Source organism: Mobula hypostoma, chromosome 4 (genome assembly GCF_963921235.1).
Source record: "Mobula hypostoma chromosome 4, sMobHyp1.1, whole genome shotgun sequence".
NCBI lineage: Eukaryota > Metazoa > Chordata > Chondrichthyes > Myliobatiformes > Myliobatidae > Mobula > Mobula hypostoma.
In genome coordinates this window covers 137340886-137360625 of record NC_086100.1, presented here as the reverse complement: position 1 = coordinate 137360625, position 19740 = coordinate 137340886, and the positions used below count along the sequence as shown (strand labels likewise).

The window sequence follows — 19740 nt, the reverse complement described above, 5'->3', positions numbered from 1 at the left end:
ATAACTCCAGACGGTGGTCAACAAATTAGGGAGTCTGATTTGTTTGGTCACAAGCAAGGAAAGAGAATCATCTCTAAGAATAGGGTGACTGAAAGAAAGAAACTTCTTAAATTATTTTCTACCTAAGATATAGAAAGACTAGTCCATTTTTCAGATGATGATGTTTACAAAATATGAGCAAGGACATTCATTATGACAGAGGTCATATATGTGATTTATACGCATTAATTGTATATAAGACAAATAAAGAAAAAGCATACCTGAATCTAGTATTGAGAATTTTTCAGCATCATTAACAGTCTTGTACAAAGCACTGCCACGTAAAGCTGACTAGTAAAGAAAAGATTACAAAAAACTCATTAAAGTTGTTCAAAACAACTTGGCATTTGAAATTAGTTGAACATATGTTTACTAAACTTGTGTGACATTGCCATGTTCTCTATTTCAGTCCAGTCTTTAAAACAAGTAAAGAAAAAAATTGCCCAGGATATAAATAGCAGTCAGGTGTGATACCACCTGAAGTAACCTCTAGCTTTGTAACAAATTTACTTCTAAATATGATGGTTTTACTGCACATTCCGAAAAAAATAAATAAACATATTCGTTTGCTTTCTCTTATTTACTATTAAAGTGGTTTAAATATTTTTCTAATTAATGTCAGATGATTATAAACAATAGCTTTATTTAATGCCAGCAGAATTGGAGAGGTTTAGCCCAGTGTTTCATTCCTTTTTAACTTCTAACCAAAATTTTACAGAAATGCTTGTGTGTACACATTTATATTATTATTCTTATATTTGCTGGCATCGTGGGACGAGATTGGGCCCATTGAATCCTTGTTGGCCCTCAGAGCATCAATTCTATTCCTTTACTTTCTGAAAAGCGATAGTCATATTTTATGGCCCTACTCCACCTATTAAGCAACCAATTGGTATTTAAGACATTTGCCTTAAATATTGTTAATTAGATGATTCAATTTAACCACGTGAAGTAATGTACCACTTTCTACTTGAGTTCTTTTTAATGAGACCAGTAGTTTTAAAATATAATCTTCCATGTGTGTTGGCAAGTGCACTACAAGCCTCTGTATCAATCATTTGACTTCACATCTGTGCTAATACAGACCATTGTCGTTTTGCTGAATAGTTTTCAGAAACTTTATCCCTCAATGACTGTCAGACCACTGATAAGTACCTACCATATTCAACCCCCTGAAAAGTGAAAACACAATACTTGAATCATCACCCATCTCTACAAAATGACAATCCCAGTTCAGTTTAAAACAGTTAAATTTTCACATCAAGGACCCTTAAAAAGATGAAAAAAAAGTAGGTTAAGCCTCAGAGAGGAGGTAGGGCAGAGAGAAGGTATATGATAAAGAATGATCCAAGATCGTTAAAACAACAAGTTGCTTCTAAAACTTGTTAGTTAGAGACAGTGTAGAAACAAATAAACAAATTTATATAGTATAGACACATTTGTGCAAAGATGAAAAGGATTGATTATCTGAAGATACTCAAACTGACAATGGACATTGACATGTCAAGTATGAATCAGTTGTGGAGAATGAAGTGCTGAATAAACAGGCTAGTGGGTGGTAGATACTGTAAACTCTGTGTACACTTTTCATCTCCTTACTGAAGAAAAGTCTTACTTATTTGTGTTGGAGACTGTTCAAAGATTTTCAAGGCTGATTTCAGAGCAGAAAGGGATGTCCCATGATGAAAAGGAGAGCAGCATGAGATTATATTCACTGGAGTTTAGAAAAATAATCTTACTGAAGCCTGTATTTCTATAAGGGCTGACAAGATAGCTGCTGAGAGGACCCCTCATGGAGGAAACTAAAATCAAGGAGGATAATTTACGATTAAGGGGCCACACTTTTAAGGTATACACTCAGTGGCCACTTTATTAGGTACACCTGCTCATTAATGCACATATCTAATCAGCCAATTATGTGGCAACAACTCAATGCATAAAACATTCAGATATAGTCAAGAGGTTCAGCTGTTGTTCAGACCATACATTAGAATGAGGAAGAAATGTGATATATGTGACAACGACCATGGAATGATTGTTGGTGCCAGACAGTGTGGTTTGAGTATCTTGGAAACTGCTGATCTCCAAGGATTTTCACACATACCAGTCTCTAGGATTTACAGAGAATGATCCGAAAAACAAAAAACATCCAGTGAGCGGTAGTAATGCGGACAAAAATGCCTTGTTAGTGGGGGGGGGGGGGGTCAGAGGAGAATGGCCAGATAGGTTCAAGCGGACAGGAAGACAACAATAACTCAAATAATTGCACATTACAGCAGTGGTGTGTAGAAGAGCAAATGCATAACACATTGAACCTTGGGCCAAAGCAGCAGAAAACTATGAACGTACACTCAGAGGCCATTTTATTAGGTATAGGAGGTACTAATAATGTACCCACTAAGCGTAGATGAGGAAGAACTTTTTCTCTCAAAAGGGTCTTTGAAATCCTCTAGCCCAATGAACTGTGGTTACTGAATGTAATCAAAGCTGAAACAGAGAGTTTTGTGAAGGACAGTCAATGGGTGACATGGAAGGAAATTGTGTTGATGCCATCGGGTATGCTCCTTAGACTGGCAAAACAAGACCGAAAAGCCAAGTGGTCCATACCTGGTTAGTGGGAGTGGGCAACTTAGTGGGAATGGGGGCAATTTCAGAAAGGTGGGAATGATGGTTAACTGCTTAGGTAGACACCTTGAACTCAAATAGAAGCACACTATGAAAGCCTGCTACAGTGTGTGGACCCAGAGAATGCATGTGCATTTGGAAAAGACATAGGTGGCATTTGTTGTGCATGGTTGGATACCATAATGGATGCCCAGAGTCCTCCATGAGTGCACAGAAGAGCCAGACCAAAATTTGTTCACTTCATGCAGCTCATGATGACCCAAAATTTCAATGATGTTTTATTTTTCATTGAAAATAGATCACAAGGCACACAAAAATATGATGCAGGTAGATCCAAATTCTCATCCAATAACATACAAAGCATGGTAACACTAACTGTGGCCTCACTGAAATATTTTAAGAAATGTAGAATGTGAACCAAGATACTGAAATCATAGGAATCTAAATCATGATCCTGATTAAATATACAGTTAATTTTCTCTGTGATCCAGGATAAAGGAAGAAACTTTAAATGACTAGGATATAGCTGAACAGTTGGAAGAACAATGTCTAGGAGAGGGGAGGATTTTTCAGACACTAGATTTCTCACGTGGGTAGATTGATCAGAGGGATAGTGTTTGGAAGGTCAGAGAGGCATCACTCTGAGATGCAGGATCAGGCACAATCAACAGCAAAAGCTCTTCAAAGAACAATAATCAATTGGGAAGTGAAAGTTTTCTAGAAGGCCTATTAGGAGCAGATTAGCAAGTAGATATTAGAAACAACAGGAATTCTGCAGATGCTGGAAATTCAAGCAACACACATCAAAGTTGCAGGTGAACGCAGCAGACCAGGCAGCATCTATAGGAAGAGGTGCAGTCGACGTTTCAGGCCGAGACCCTTCGTCAGGACAGATGCTGCCTGGCCTGCTGCGTTCACCAGCAACTTTGAAGTAGATATTGGAGCTAGACTTGTGATGTGGATGGACCAAGAGAAGAGTCTCGTTTGAAAGGTTAGAATTAGATTGGATTAGAAAGGTTAGAATTAGATTGTCAATGTGGAACCCTATAATATTGACATGTGGCATTGTTGAGAAAGCAGCAGGTGAGATGACTGATTGTGTAAATGGAAAAAACACAAATATTTTTTAATAATCCTCAGATGAATAAATTCTTCCCCTCTGGTGAGGAAATCCACTGAACTTCTTCATGCTGCTCTATTCCTCCTTGTGCATCAGTAACCAAATGAAAAATCTCAATGACTTGAACAACATTATGGACAGCTTGGAGGTAAATAAAAGATAAGTGAAGTGAGTGCGTAAGCTTATTCATGATGATAAAAGATGACAGACAGGTATGATGGAAATAATGAGATGGAAAAAGCCTTTTCATAAAAGGTGAAAGGAAAATACTACAGGAAGTGCTACTTGAGGTACTAAAAGCTGCATACATATTACAAAGATATTTTTGCCTATATGTCAATGATCTGTCATTGTAAATAGGCAATACTTTTTCAAAGCTCAAAAACAACATGAATTATAACAGTTTAAACAAACATTTTAGAGTAGATTTATTTTGCAAGCTCTTACACACCCTTAGTTTTCTACAAAGATATTAAGTGAAATTAGATGAATAACACCGGGAATGTTTCCATTAGTGAATAGCTAAATTCAAGGCTACATTTCAATAATCATAAACGGAAAGCATTAAAAACTCAACCGTCCAAAGATACGTTTACCTTTTCTCGCGATGCTTCAGAAGGAGCTTGGTCTGCATCTTCATTCTCATTTTCACCCATTTTAAGGTTGCTGATCACTATGGTCCCCACTTTGCTTGAACCATCTAGAGGGCTGAAATATAAATGACTACTTTTAACTCAAAGTAAAATAAATTTTCAATAGTATTTTGCTTTTAGTTGTATGCTTTCAAATGAACATAACAGGTACTCTATAGTGTTTTTTATTCTTTTCAAACATATTTTGGCTGTGGAAATCTTTAAATAAACTTTTATATTGTACCCATTTATACAAGAATTACACAATTTTGCACAGTATAAGAAGCAATCATTAAAATTATGAACTTCTAACAAGAAACATATTGTCAATTCAATCTTACTTGCCACGGAAACATTCTTGTGAAAATATAGCCTGCTCTAACATAATCTGTACATTCTTTATTCTAATAAAATTAAATATTAGTGTAACTTTTAGACAATAATACAAAATGTTTGGATTTCTATATTCTTTGTCAAATTAGGGATAACATTTATATGGCAAACATAGGTTTTCCTATGCTTAGATCCATAAGCATAGGTTTTATGGAGCTTCCTGACTTCAGGAATAATGCAGTAAACATTGAACTATGACTGACCTTTAAAGGACTTGAAACCCAGCTAGGCAGTAATCTTTTCTGATGGCTCCTGGGCAGAATAGCTCAGCTGGTGTACACAAGACAGAGTGTTTTCTTCTCTGGGCAATTTGAACCAAATAGACTGACTGTGACAGAACTAGGTGATGAATAATGCAATAAGAATGCCTTTTGTCACTATGCTTAGCAATATTATAAGTTCCTGCTCTTTATTTCCAAATCCACATTGAAAGTTACAATTGAATCTGCTTCCATCACCTTTTCAGGCAATGTTTTTCAGATCATAAAGACTTGCTGCAGAAACAAAAAATGCTTCCATCTTCCCTCTGATCATTTTGTCATTTATATTGAACCAGGGTCCTTTTGATCTTCTATCAGTAGAAAAGGATTTACATTCTATCTTCCACCCCCCCCCCAAAAAAAATTATGAATATTACAATTAACTCTCTCCTTAAATCTTTTTACAGTTGTATAATTAGCTGGGCCATAACAAACAGAATCAATATACTGCTTTTAGTATTAAAACATCTCATGGGAGTGATTATTAAATAAAGATTGATAAGAGTCACCAAAGAGATTATAGGGTAGATTTTAAGGAAGATAAATTAAGGTATACCTGAATAAATTTTGGAATAGAATTCCAGAATTTAGGATCTGGTCTACTGAAGACATGGCCTGCCAATAATGGAACAAAGTGAAGGTAGCAGAAGCCATACTAGTTCAATCAAGATGCCTGATAATTTTAATTATATCACCGTGGGCAAAAAATAATAGGAAGTTATCTGATCACAAACTGCACAACATGATTTTATTATAGCATGGTTAACACTACCCAAAAAACTTATGAAATCTCTCCTTTGTTGGGTTTATAATTATTTGTTGAACAGCGCTTTAAATGTTTGCTTTCTCATATCAGAAAGAAATGCACTGGAACATTTTATGGAAAAATACAAAATTAGTAAAGAAAACTAAAAGAGAAAATTAGAAATTTGATTGATTTAGAGGGAAGAAAGAAAACAGGGAGAAACAAGGCTTAAATAAAATTTTGTGTAAACTAAATCTAATATAAAACCTTTCAGATCTCCAAACAGTCCTTCCAGGTGAGGCAACACATCACCTGTGCATCTGTTGAGGTCAAGCCTCCTCTACATTGGTGAAACCAGACATAGATTAGGGTACTGCTTTGTTGAGCACCTTACTACATCTGTAACAAAAGACAGGATTTCCCAATGGCCACCCATTTCAATTTGACTTCTCACTCCCACTCCGATATGCCACTCCTCTACTGCCACGATGAGGCCACACTCAGTCTGGAGGACCAACATGTCATATTCTGTCCAGGTAGCTTCCAATCTGATGGCATGAATATCATTTTCTCTAACTTCCAGTAATCTTTCACTCCTCCCCCTTCTCTCTTTTTCTATTATCCATTTTAGCTCCCCTCTTACCCCTTGTCTTCTCGTGGGCTGCCTATCACTTCCCTAGGGGGTCCCTCCAACTTCCCTTTCTCCCATGGTCCACTCTCCTTTCCTATTAGATTCCTCCTTCAGCCCATTACCTCCTTTGCAGTTTTTTTACTTCATCCTCCCTCCCCATTTTCTTTTTCCGGTTTGTTCCCTCTTCCCCATCCAAATGCCCCCTCACCTGGTTTCGCCTATCACCTGCCAGCTTGTACTTCCCCTCTCCACACTTTCTTGTTCTGGCTTCCCCCCTTCCTTTCCAGTCCAAATGAAAGGTCTCATCCCATTACATTGACGGTTTATTCTTCACCATAAATGCTGCCACCTGGTGACTTCCTCCAGCATTTTGTGTGTGTTATAATTAAAAACCTGTAGTGAGGACCAAGAAGGTTTGGACAAGGGAAGCACAGGAGCGCCTGCAGAACTGCTTTGAATTGGTGGACTGGGCTGTATTCAGGGATTCATCTTTGAATCTGGATGAGTATGCTGCAGTTGTTACCAACTTTCTTAAAACCTGTGTGGATGAGTGTGTGCTTACAAAGACTTACTGTACATTCCCAAACCAAAAGCCGTGGATGAACCAGGAGGTACATCATCTGTTGAAGGCTGTCTGTGGTATTCAAGTCTGTCAACCCAGGCCTGTATCAGAAAACCAGGTATGATTTGCGGAGGGCTATTTCAAGGGCAAAGGGACAATTTCGAATGAGATCGGAGGCAACATCAGATGCACGGCAACTCTGGCAGGGTCTGCAAGACATTACCTCCTACAAAGCGAAACCCAATAGCATGAATGGCAGTGATGCTTCACTGCCAGATGGACTCAACGCCTTCTATGCCTGCTTTGAAAAGGAGAACACAACTACAGCTGTGAAGATCCCTGCTGCACCTGATGACACTGTGATCTCTGTCTCAGAAGCTGATGTTAGACTGTCTTTAAAGAGAGTGAACCCTCGCAAGGTGGAAGGTCCAGATGGAGTACCTGGTAAGGCTCTGAAAACCTGTGCCAACCAACTAGTGGGAGTATTCAAGGACATTTTCAACCTCTCACTGCTACGGAGAGAAGTTCCCACTTGCTTCAAAAAGGCAACAATTATACCAGTGCCAATGAAGAATAATGTGGGCTGCCTTAACGACTATCACCCAGTAGCACTCACATCGACGGTGATGAAATGCTTTGAGAAGTTGGTTATGACTAGACTGAACTCTTGCCTCAGCAAGGACCTGGACCCATTGCAATTTGCCTATAGTCACAATAGGTCAATGGCAGATGCCAACTCCATAGCTCTTTACACAGCTTTAGACCACCTGGACAACACAAACACCTACGTCAGGATGCTGTTCATCAACTATACCACAGCATTTAATACCATCATTCCCACAATCCTGATTAGAAGTTGCAGAACCTGGGCCTCTGTACCTCCCTCTGTAATTGGATCCTCGACTTCCTAACCGGAAGACCACAGTCTGTGTGGATTGGTGATAACACATCCTCCTCACTGACGATCAACACTGGTGCACCTCAGGGGTGTGTGCTTAGCCCACTGCTCTACTCTCTGTATGCACATGACTGTGTGGCTAGGCATAGCACAAATACCATCTACAAATTTGCTGACGATACAACCATTGTTGGTAGAATCTCAGGTGGTGACGAGAGGGCCTACAGGAGTGAGATATGCCAACTAGTGGAATGGTGCTGCAGCAACAACTTGGCACTCAACATCAGTAAGATGAAAGAGCTGATTGTGGACTTCAGGAAAGGTAAGACGAAGGAACACATACCAATCCTCATAGTGATCAGAAGTGAAGAGAGTGAGCAGCTTCAAGTTCCTGGGTGTCAAGATCTCTGAGGATCTAACCTGGTCCCAACACATTGATGTAGTCATAAAGAAGGCAAGACAGCAGCTATACTTTATTAGGAGTTTGAAGCAATTTGCCATGTCAACAAATACATTCAAAATCTTCTACATTTGTACCGTGGAGAGCATTCTGACAGGCTGCATCACTGTTTGTTATGGAGGGGCTACTGCACAGGACCGAAAGAAGCTGCAGAAATTGTAAATCTAGTCAGCTCCATCTTGGGTACTAGCCTACAAAGTATCCAGGACATCTTCAGGGAGCGGTGTCTCAGAAAGGCAGTGTCCATTATTAAAGACTTCCAGCACCCAGGGCATGCCCTTTTCTCACTGTTACCATCAGGTAGGAGGTACAGAAGCCTGAAGGCACACACTCAGCAATTCAGGAACAGCTTCTTTCCCTCTGCCATCCGATTCCCCTGAATGGACCTTGAAGTTTTGCACACTACCTCACTTTTGAAAATATAAGTATTTCTGTTTTTGTACATTTTTTAATAATATGTTCAATATATGTAATTGATTTACTTGTTTATTTATTATTATGCTTTATTTTATTTATTTATTTTTTCTCTCTCTGCTATATTATATATTGCATTGAACTGCTGCTGCTAAGTTAACAAATTTCACATCACATGCTGGTGATAACAAACCTGATTCTGACTTTGATTATTCCCAATTACTTACAGGCTGCATGCACTTCACTTACCTTTGGTTTTGACAGGATACGACTAGCTAGACTAAGAAAAAACATTTGCATTCTGATCATAAGGAACAGCATCAGGCATTAATGGTTCGTCCTGATCAATTCCCTTGCCAACAGTTCCCCATCCCAAAACAAGATATTGGATGGACAAGGGCACACAGCTCTCAGCATAAAGCTCTGATATGATTTCTATAAAAAAGACTGCAAGCAGTGACCAGACAGCCACTGATGCAATTTCCATTATCTTGGGCACTGACAACCACGGCAGGCAAATGCAGCACGTAAGACATCAATGTCACTTGGCAACTGCTCAATGCCAATCTCCACAGGCGTGCAGCTGGTGAAACAAAAATACCAGATTCGCCAAGATGAATGCTGCAAAGAAGATTTCAGGCTAATTTTGCACTGGGCACAAGCTTACCAATAAATATTCAGAACAATTTAACCTGGTACAATGTCTTCTATTAGCAACTTCCAGATGGAAGACAGCTGCTATTGTGATTTTAGCTTTATGTTGGAATGCCTGAGTCAATTTAATCTGTCGTACAACAAGCATCATCTTGTTCTCAGTAATATTCACACAGAATAAAGTAGTGTTTGTAAAACCCAATGGTGGACTTGCGCTTGAAAAGTAGGTGGTCATCAGGAATAGAGGATGTTTAAGTGGACACTCTCTCCTTTTTAAAGCTGATGTGGAAGCTCTCTGAGCTATTTTACAAAGGAGAGAACAGAGCTAATCTAGGCAACTTCCAAATACACATTCCACATGCAACACTATCAAAATAGATCAATTGGCACTTAATCACACTGCTCTTTGAGATAGTCTGTGCACAAACTTGAAGTTTCATTTGCCCAAGCAACAGCAGCCACGTCTCACAAAGTAATTAACTGGCCCCATTCGATCAGGTTATCTTTCCACTTGCGTAGACAAATTTGTGTACAAAATAAAACCAGTCTGTTAATTCATTCTTGAAACCAATTACTCATGAAAACACAAAATCAGAGTTAAAGGTTAAAAGGCAGCTAAACAATTAACATAGCTTAGGAACTCAAAGGGAAGTCAGAGAAAAAATGAACTACAAAAAATAGATTGTAATGTTTTTCACGGTAATATTCAGTGAAATAAAATTAAGTCTCATAAGATCACTGCAATTAGCAACACAATTGAAGCAACTTTGTCATCACTTGAAATAGGCAAATCTTTCAAATACAGCATATTAGTTATCACATTCTCTCACTCACATGTTGAAAATGAGACAGGTACATTACTACAAATGGTAGAGAGGTAGGCATTTGTCATGAGAGTAGAACAATGTTCAGAGTTGATAATCTTACATCAGATTCATTGTAAAGGTCATGGATAGTTGAGCGAATTGGACCTGAAGGTTCATAAATTTTGGCTGATATAACTGTTTCTTAAAAAGGATGAAAGTACAAGGTGGCAAGACCAATTGCAATATCCTTGAAAGTGGAGAAATACCACCAAGCTGGTCCCCTTTAAGTAACACAATAAAAACAAACTGCTGGAAGAACTTAGTAGGTAAGCAGCATTCTTGAAGGGAAAGGAATGGTCAAAACTTCAGGTCAAGAATCCGAATCAGGACTTTTCCTCCAAAGGTTCTATCTGACTCCAGCATTGTGTTTTTCCTTCAGATTCTAGCAGCTACAATTTCTTGTACCTCCCCTTTAAGTAAGGTTGAAACTTGATGATGACTCGCTTCTTCATGAAAACCCTCTGCCAGGCACAGCCATGCCCCTGTAGATGAAACCCCCAGAAGTTTCTCCCTACTGTGCATCACATTCTGCAGGACACCACAGAACACATACAGGCTCCACTGGGCCTCAGGATGCTGAATGCCAGGAGGACTGAACAAGAGTAATCCAGGACACGACCTGGATTAAAGGGCATGGATTAATGAGAAATTGGACAAATTTGTGTTGGTTTCTCTGGAGCAGCAGAAGCTGAGGGGAGATCTAGTCGAGGTTTATAAGATTATGAGGCACAGATAGAATAAACATAAAGTATCTTTTTCCCAGGATTAAAATGTCTAATACCAGAGAGCATTCATTTAGAATTAAGATGAAAGGGGGTAATTTCAAAGGAGATGTGAGAGAGGGTTAAGTTTTTTTTACATAGGAAGTGGTGGGTGCTTCGCATGCATTGCCTGGGGTGATGGTAAAGGCAGAAACATTTGGGACTTTTAAGAGACATTTAGATAGGCACATGAGTGTGAGGAGAATGAAAGAATATGGACAGTACGTAGGCAGAAGAGATTATAAACACAAGATTCTGCAGATGGTGGAAATCCAGAGCAACACACACAAAATTGCTGGAGGAACTCAGCAGGTCAGGCCACTTCTATAGAAATGAATAGATGAATAAATAGAAATAAACAGGACTCGGTGAAGTGCCTTGGCTCAAATTGTCAATTGGTTATTCATTTCCATAGATGCTGCCCGATCCACAGAATTCCTTCAGCATTTTGTGTGTGTTGGCAGAAGAAATTAGTTTAGTTAGCCACTTGATTACTAATTTAATTGGTTTGGTACAATATTGTGAGCCTAAGCGCCTGTTCCTGTGCTGTACTGCTCTATGTTTTAATTTTACAGGCTTAAATCAAACTGCTGAAGGAAATCAGCAGGGCAGAGGCAGCATCTGTGGAGGCAGGGGGTTGACTGACATTTCAAGTCAAAACCCTGCATGAGAGCTTGATGCATCATAACGAAAACCACAATTTCCTCTAAAATTCTTTTATTGATAGTGAATCAATTATTTGACAAAAATATGATGTCACATGATCTGGGTTCTCGAATGCAAAATTACTCCCAATATTTAGCAGTACACGATTAAGGGACTGACTGGTAGTGACATTATAGGTTGGGAATGGGCATGGGGAGAGGCAGAGAAGAGAGTAGCCTTCTGTGAATATACAGACAGACTTAGCTGACTGAAAGCAGGGAACTAGAAAGAGAAAATAAGAGATTTCAAAGTTTGGCCATAGCATGCAATATTGTTGGTGTCTATTATCCGAATATCATTGGTATCAAATGTTAAATGATAATCATTTTTTAAAGTTTATTTCAAAAAAATAAAACCGTAGAACACAAATATGCAAAAATAAAATTTATGTTCTCATGCAAGCTTCTGTCCACAGAGACCAGTTTTGCCAAAATTTATTAATATTGAAATTCTTCTAATAAAGCTGGATTCTATTTAAACAAAGAACTACAATAACATAACTTACAGAGCACAATTTATGACTCAAAAATTTCCAGAAGATTTTTATCAATTATGTACAGTTTCAGTACAGTTTAACTAGTCAAAGTAGTGCAGTTTTTGTCAATATATGGGGAAATAATTATCCAAAAATAGCAGTGGCACAAATTTTTTTTAAATAATGGGTAAAGAATGATTGTTGGGTAGATTATACAGCACTTCCATGTGCTATGTAGTCTTTACATCCACCTGAAAAACTAAAGAGATATTGATATCATGACGTCTTTCAAGAAACTGCACCTAATAGTGTTTCACTGAAGTGCTGGTAAAGATTATTCACAAGGCTTCAGCTTAAAAAATGGTGGTTTTCAGCTTTTAATCTACAGATCTAATGAGTACCAGTATTCCCAACAAAAGGCAGAACATCCACTCAGCTGATCAATGCTGACTGCCAGAGTCCAGTCGGTCAATCTCCACAGACTTCAGAATATTTGGGCTGGGAAATGTCCCCGTAGAGTCTTTACAGGTCAAGAAATCCAATATTTCTTAAATAAAAAATCTGTGCGACAGAAAAAGGGTGCTTTCGTTTCTAATACTTGCACTATTTTAAAAGAATTTTATTGTTCTCAATTGTTTCCTTATGTTTTATTAAAATTTGTAATAATAGTTATTTTTTTGCTGAGCATTTTCAGAAGTCACAGACATTCACAAACATTTGGTCTCTGGCATCCAGCAAACAAAAGAATGCAGGTTAACTGGTTCACAAAATAATTCAAAAAGTACAGACTGTTCTGTGCTCAGCTCAGTTGGGATCCACCTTGCAGCAGAAGACTTTTCCCATGGAAATGCCACAGATAACCAGCAAGTTCTGGCAGCTTGCTAATCAGAAGATCCTATCGTTGTGTTCCAAATCTAGCAATTTGTACTTGAGCTTACTGCATGGCTTTCTGACAAAGCAGTACCACCACTGATGAATGGCCAACGCACTAAATAAAGGACTTACGCTATAAATGATAGCACAGAGAATTTTATTTTGTTTCATCCTACTGCCAACAATGAAAACAAACATTTCAAAATTCTTGATAGTTCAATGGTTCTCAGCTAGTTTTGAAATCTCACACAATGGATATAGTAAATGAACCACAGTAGAGCTGTTTTTTTGGGTCAGGCATACAGCATGGAGCAGAGACTTGAAGAAAAGCAAAAATTGTATTTTAACCCAGCCACAAATCCCACCCAAGTGACACAAGATCCAGGTTTTAGGTCAGGCTGATCACTTTCCCTGCCCTCAAGTCATAATAACTGTTCAATAGTGTCTGTACCAACAGCTTTTCAGGTTTGTCATTGACCACACAAAAGACTCGGAGATTAGGTTCAAAAGTCTACCATATATTTGACTGCAATTCAGGAAGTGTGGCCTGCCCTTTGCCACGGTTGACGGAGCCCTCACATACATTTCTTCCACAACCCACATGTCTGCTCTCAACCTCCTCTCAGTCCACACAGAATGGATATAGAGTTCCACTGGTCCCCACCTTTTACCTCAATATCCTCCACAATTAACATCATTATTTACCACTTCCACTAGCATCTCACTACCGCAGTACAACATCTCCCTCCCCCACTTCTGCTTTCCATAGGGTCATTCTCTCATGACTTCCTGGTCCGCTCATTTCTTCTCCTGTACCTCTGCAACCATGAGTGCTATGCTTGTCCCTACACATCTTCCTTCACTATCATCCAGGGGACTAAACACCCCCTCCAGTTAAGGAAGAGATTCAGCTGCAACAGCCATCTTGAGTTTCCAGCTGCACATCAAATCCTTCGATTTCCTGCCTGCTCACGTGTCTGTCTAATGCCTCTTAAATGCTGTTATCCTATCAGCTTCTGTCACCTCTCCTGACAGTGGGTTCTGGGCATCTACCACTCTGTGTAAAAACAAATTATCGTATCAGCTTCTGTCACCTCTCCTGACAGTGGGTTCTGGGCACCCATCACTCCTGCGTAAAAAAAATTATCGTATCAGCTTCTATCACCTCTCCTGACAGTGGGTTCTGGGCACCTACAACTCTGTGTAAAAAAAAATTATGATCATATCAGCCTCTATTATCTCTCCTGAGAGTGGATTCTGGGCACCTACCACCCTGAGTTGGAAAAAAAAATTGCTCCACAAATCTAAAGTCCTCTTATATATGAGTTCTGTATCTTTGGAATAAAACTTGATCTACTCTATCCATGCCTAGCATAATTTTATATAATTCTTTCAAGTCACCCCCTCAGCCCCCACCAGCCCAAGGAAAACAAGCTCCACAACCAAGGAGCACACAGAGATACAGCTATGATGCCCACAACACACTCAGTAAATTACATCAGGAATGCACAACATCATGGCCGACATGTTACTTTGCCCTGGTCCAGAACTTCCAACATGTCAGTAATAACCTGGTAGACAAACAGACCAACTAATCTACTGGAGAATCAGATCTCTGCTACTCCTGTTGTATTACATATTGCTTCATTTTAACTATCCAAGTTCAGTAATAACCCTGAACATATTTTGAGGTCTCCAGCTTCCATGTTAACTTGACTGCATCAGAAAAGTTACTTGTAATCAGGCGGAGCACACCAGAAACACTCAAGTCGGGCGTGACAGACAAACACAGTTGGGACTTCAGGTCAATATTTCATCACTAATTTAAAACGGTAATCCACATTCTATCTCCAGATACTGTTCAACATTAGGAATTCCCTTCATTTTCTGTTGTAATTTCAGATTTCCAGCAGCCAGTTGGTTTTTATAAACTGCATATTGAAAAACTCGAGCCTTGAGGGGAGATTGTGCAAAGAGCATGTCAGATCAAGAGATATTTTCCAAGTACAGATTTGTTTCAGGAGTTTTATTTGCAAGCTAAATAGCGAAGAGTGGTTTCTTTGTGGTCAGACAGTTGACAGACAAAAAGTGAAAAGCACATAAAATAACTCAGTATCAAGCGCCAGGTGTGGGGGCGATTGGAAACTGAAGATTGCTTTCTCAGTGAACAATAATAATATACATTCACCTTCAATAGCTTTTTTATTTTTTTTCAATGATGGCCAGTTTCAAAACACACTTCTCTAACAGTTCTCCAGAAGATAGTGATGAGTCAGCTTCTGGTTTAGCTACCATCCATAAAGTTGTTGTGTAGAAGTGACCTCATAGAAGTTAATAAAATCCTGACAGGTAAAGATAAGACAGACAGTAATAGTCTTTCGCCCAGAATTAGGGAGCCCAAAATGAGAGGGAACAGAAAAAAGAGGGGAAGATTTAAAAGAAATCTGACAGGTAACTTCTTTACACAGAGGATAGTGAGTGATTGAGTTGCCAGAAGAAATGGTCAAGCTAGGTATAATTGTAACATTTAAGAAGCAGTTGAAAAGCTACATGAATGAGAGGGTCTTCGAGAGTTATGGGCCAAATGTTGGCAACTGGGACTAGCAGGGGTGATGCGGTGATCAGTGTGGACCACAGTTAGGCCAAAGGATCTATTTCTGTGCTGTTTGACCCTGAGACAAGGAAATTTACTTCTCTGGGTTTGGTAAGGATTGGGAATTTCCCTGCCAGAAAAAGAAACGGAGATATAAACAGACCCCAAACAGTATCAAGGATGTGGTCTACAAATTACAATGGGAGATAAAAAACGCATACCAAAAACGCAAAGTTACAATACTCATGGGGGATTTCAATATGCAGGTAGATTGGTAAAATCAGGTTAGAGCCGGATTCCAAGAGGGGAATTTTTAAAATGCCCATGAGATCGCTTTTTAGAGCAGCTTGGGGTTGAGCCCCCTCTGTGATCAGTTATTCTGGATTGGGTGTTGTTCAATGAACCGGAATTGATTGGAGAGGTAAAAGAACACTTAGGAGAAAATCATAATAAGATCAAATTCACACTGAAATATGAGGATTCAGGATTCAAAGATTCAAAGCACATTTATTATCAAAAAACATAAAAATTATACACCTTCAAATCTGTCTGCTTACCTGCAGCCACAAAGCAATAATCCCAAATAACCAAACAAGAAAGACAAAAAACTATTGTGTAGAGAAAGAAAGAGAAAAGAAACACAAATCATGCAAACAATAGAAGCAAGCCAACAGAATCCCAAACCACATTGCGTCCCAGAGCAGCTGGAGTAGGTCCAAGCCTTGTTCCAGTTCATCAAACCAGCGGGGCAAAATCACAGGGCAGCAGGATCAGCTTACAGCCTCGGTGCAGCGGAGAAATTAATGAACATTCGCAGGAGAACAGGCAAAATCAGCCTGACGCTTGCCTCAGTTTCTGATACTTGGGCTTTCAGACTATCTGTGCTGGTGTTTAAATTGTCCGAGCACCAGGTCATGCTCGGTTTAGGACCCCAACCCTGGCGGCACAACATGCTTAGGCCATCCAGACCAAAGCTATTCTTAATCTCACCAAATCAGCTTGGCCATTGCAGCATTCCAACCTCGCACCCTGGTTAGGTGGATTAGCATTAAAATCCTTCTGCATCAACTCCTCTCCAAATCACTCACTCCATCTCCAGCCGCGATACCAACTCCATCTGCTACCTCGGCTCAAACATGTTGTGTCTCGCAAAGTCCCAGCACGGCTCATCTCCCAAACAAGCCTTGCCTCTGCCTGCCTCCTCACTGCCTGCAGTGATAGTTCATCACAACTGGCTTCAGAAAAGACGTTACAAGGAATGTTTTTAGTCAAATCTTTTGCCTTTCAGTCTGCCAGTAAGCTTTCGCATGCATTCGGTAGCGCCATCTTAAACCGGCTAGAGTCAGATGTATCAGTATTACAGTGGAGTAAAGGGAATTACAGAGGCATGAGAGAGGAGTTGGCTAAAAGTGATTGGAAAAGAACACTGGCAGGGATGACAGCAGAGCAACAATGGCTGGAATTTCAGGAAGCGGTTTGGAAGGTACAGGATATAGGCATACCAGAGAGGAAGAGCTATTCTGAAGGCAAGATGACACAAATATGAATAACAAGAGAAGTCAAAGCCAATATAAAAGCCAAAGAGAAGGCATATAATACAGCAAAAATTAGTGGGCAGTTAGAGGATTGGGAGGCTTTTAAAAACCAACAGAAGGCAACTAAAAAAGTCATTAAGAATGAAAAGATGGACCACAAAAATAATATAGCAAATAATATTGGATCCCAAAAGTTTCTTCAGCTACATAAAGTGTAAAAGAGAGGTGAGAGTGGATACCGGGTTGCTGGAAAATGACGCTGGAGAGGTAGTAATGGAGGACAACGAAATGGCAGAGTAAAGTGACAGATGGAATAGAGTGTCGGAGAGTGTATGGACATGCGCTTTGGTAGGAGAAATGAAAGGGTTTACTAACTTCTAAACAGAGAGAAAATTCAAAGATCTGAGGTGCAAACGGACTTGGGAGTCCTTGTGCAGGATCCCCTCAAGGTTAATTTGCAGGTTGAGTCAATGGGGACAAAGGCAAATGCAATGTTAGCATTCATTTCAAGAGGACTAGAACATAAAAGCAAGCATGTAATGTTGAGAATTTATAAGGCACTGGTGAGACCTCACTTGGAGTATTGTGAGCAAGTCTGGGCCCCTTATATTAGAAAGGATGTGCTGAAACTGGAGAGGGTTCAAAGAAAGTTCATGAAAATTATTCCGGGATTGTACAGCTTGTCATATGAAAAGCGTTTGATGAATCTGGGCCTGTATTCTCTGGAACTCAGAAGAATGAGGGGTGATATAAAATATAGGGAACAGAATTAGACCATTTGGCCCATCGAGTCTGCTCCACTATTTTATCATGACTGGTCCGATTTTCCTCTCAGCCCCAATCTCCTGCCTTCTCCCTGTACCTCTTCATGCCCTGACCAATCAAGAATTTATCAACCTCTGCCTTAAATATAAGTAGACTTGGCCTTCACAGCCACCTGTGACAATGAATTCTACAAATTCACCGCACTCTGAACAAGAAATTCTCCTCATCTCCATTCTAAAATCACACCCCTCTATTCTGAGGCTGTGTCCTCTGGTCTTAGGCTCTCTCACAATGGGAAACATGCTATCCACATCCAGTCTATCAAGGCCTTTCACTATTCAATAGATTTCACTGAAGTCACTCCTTATTCATCTGCATTCTAGTGAATACAGGCCCAGAGCCATCTGGCACTCTTTTATTGAATATAACTGAAACCAAAGCCTTGATAGAGTGGATTGGAGAGTATATTTCCTATGGTGGGAGAGTCTAAGACCAGAGGACACAGCCTCAGAATAGAGAGGCATCCTTTTAGAACAGAGATACAGAGGAATTTCTCCAGCCAGAGAGTGGAGAATTTGTGGAATTTGTCGCTACAGGCAGCTGTGGAGGCCAAGTCTACATATATTGAAGGCAGAGGTTGGTAAATTCTTGATTGGTCATGACATGAGGAGTACGGGAAGAAGGCAGGAGATTGGGGCTGAGAGGAAAAATGGATCAAGTATGATGAAGTGGTAGAGCAGACTCAATGGGCCAAATGGCCTAATTCTGCTCCTATTTCTTATGGTCTTATGAGTTTTGTTTTGTCCTGTCCAGCACAAACAAGATAGGCTTAATGGCTTTCTCCAGTGTTATAAATTTTCAATGATTTCTATGATTCTCTAATTTCAGTTATATTTCTGAACCTATTTCTGTTTTCTGATAGCTCTCTTTTTGCTCTTCCCCAGAGATAAACTATTTTAATTCATTTGCTATTATGCAATTTTGATCCCAAAATCAAAACACGTAAGAATCCATTGGGTATTCCTTATCACTGATTAAACATTATTACTTACTCAAAGAATCACATAAATAAAGCGCAATGAAAGAGAAAGGTCCATTAAATATACGTTTTGAATTTTCCCGTTATCTGTCTTAACTTCTGTGCTGGATGTATAAAGGTTGAGGATAACCCTGAATAACTTACAGCCAACAATCTCTGATGGAAAACAAATTCCCAGCAAATCAACATTTTATTAAAAAAGAGTGACTTTTGTTACGTTTGCATAAACACTGGAATAAAAAAATCATGAAGCAAAACATCTTGGTTTTGTGAATTTAAAGACAGTGCTTATGCAAATTCAGTTTTACCTAAACGGTAGGATTACAAAGACTATGACAAAAATGTAGCAAAATGTGATGTACTTTGTTGGATTAACATTCAACATAGACAAGATTAGGCAAAGAATCCTAAAAGCTAAAATAAAGCTGAAATGTCAAGCCTGGTTCAGAAGATGATTACATTTTGAATAGTATGTACACATACTTTTGATGTCTGTCTTATTCTTATTTACCCTCTGTAGAATGTCCAGTTTCCTTATTTCTCTCCAAGAATATCCATCCAAAATCTGTTACCTAATTAACTTGATTTTGCAGAAGTTGAATGACATTCTATATATTTCAACTATATCCTATTGCTCCAATAATTGCGTCCTGAAAAAGCTGAACTGGAAGCTTCCTTACTCTGTTTAACTCATA

General features: G+C 39.2%; 1 protein-coding gene across 9 annotated transcripts in view; it reads right to left on the bottom strand.

Annotated features, from left to right (window-relative positions):
- inpp4b (inositol polyphosphate-4-phosphatase type II B) overlaps positions 1-19740 on the bottom strand; it is an 805146-nt gene that overhangs the window by 153513 nt on the left and 631893 nt on the right. For all 9 annotated transcript variants that reach the window (XM_063046598.1, XM_063046596.1, XM_063046599.1 and 6 more), the window contains 2 exons: positions 4381-4492; positions 261-330 (listed from right to left, as the gene is read on the bottom strand). In XM_063046598.1, coding sequence (XP_062902668.1) covers positions 261-330; positions 4381-4492 — 182 coding nt within the window. The remainder of the gene's footprint in view (positions 1-260; positions 331-4380; positions 4493-19740) is intronic.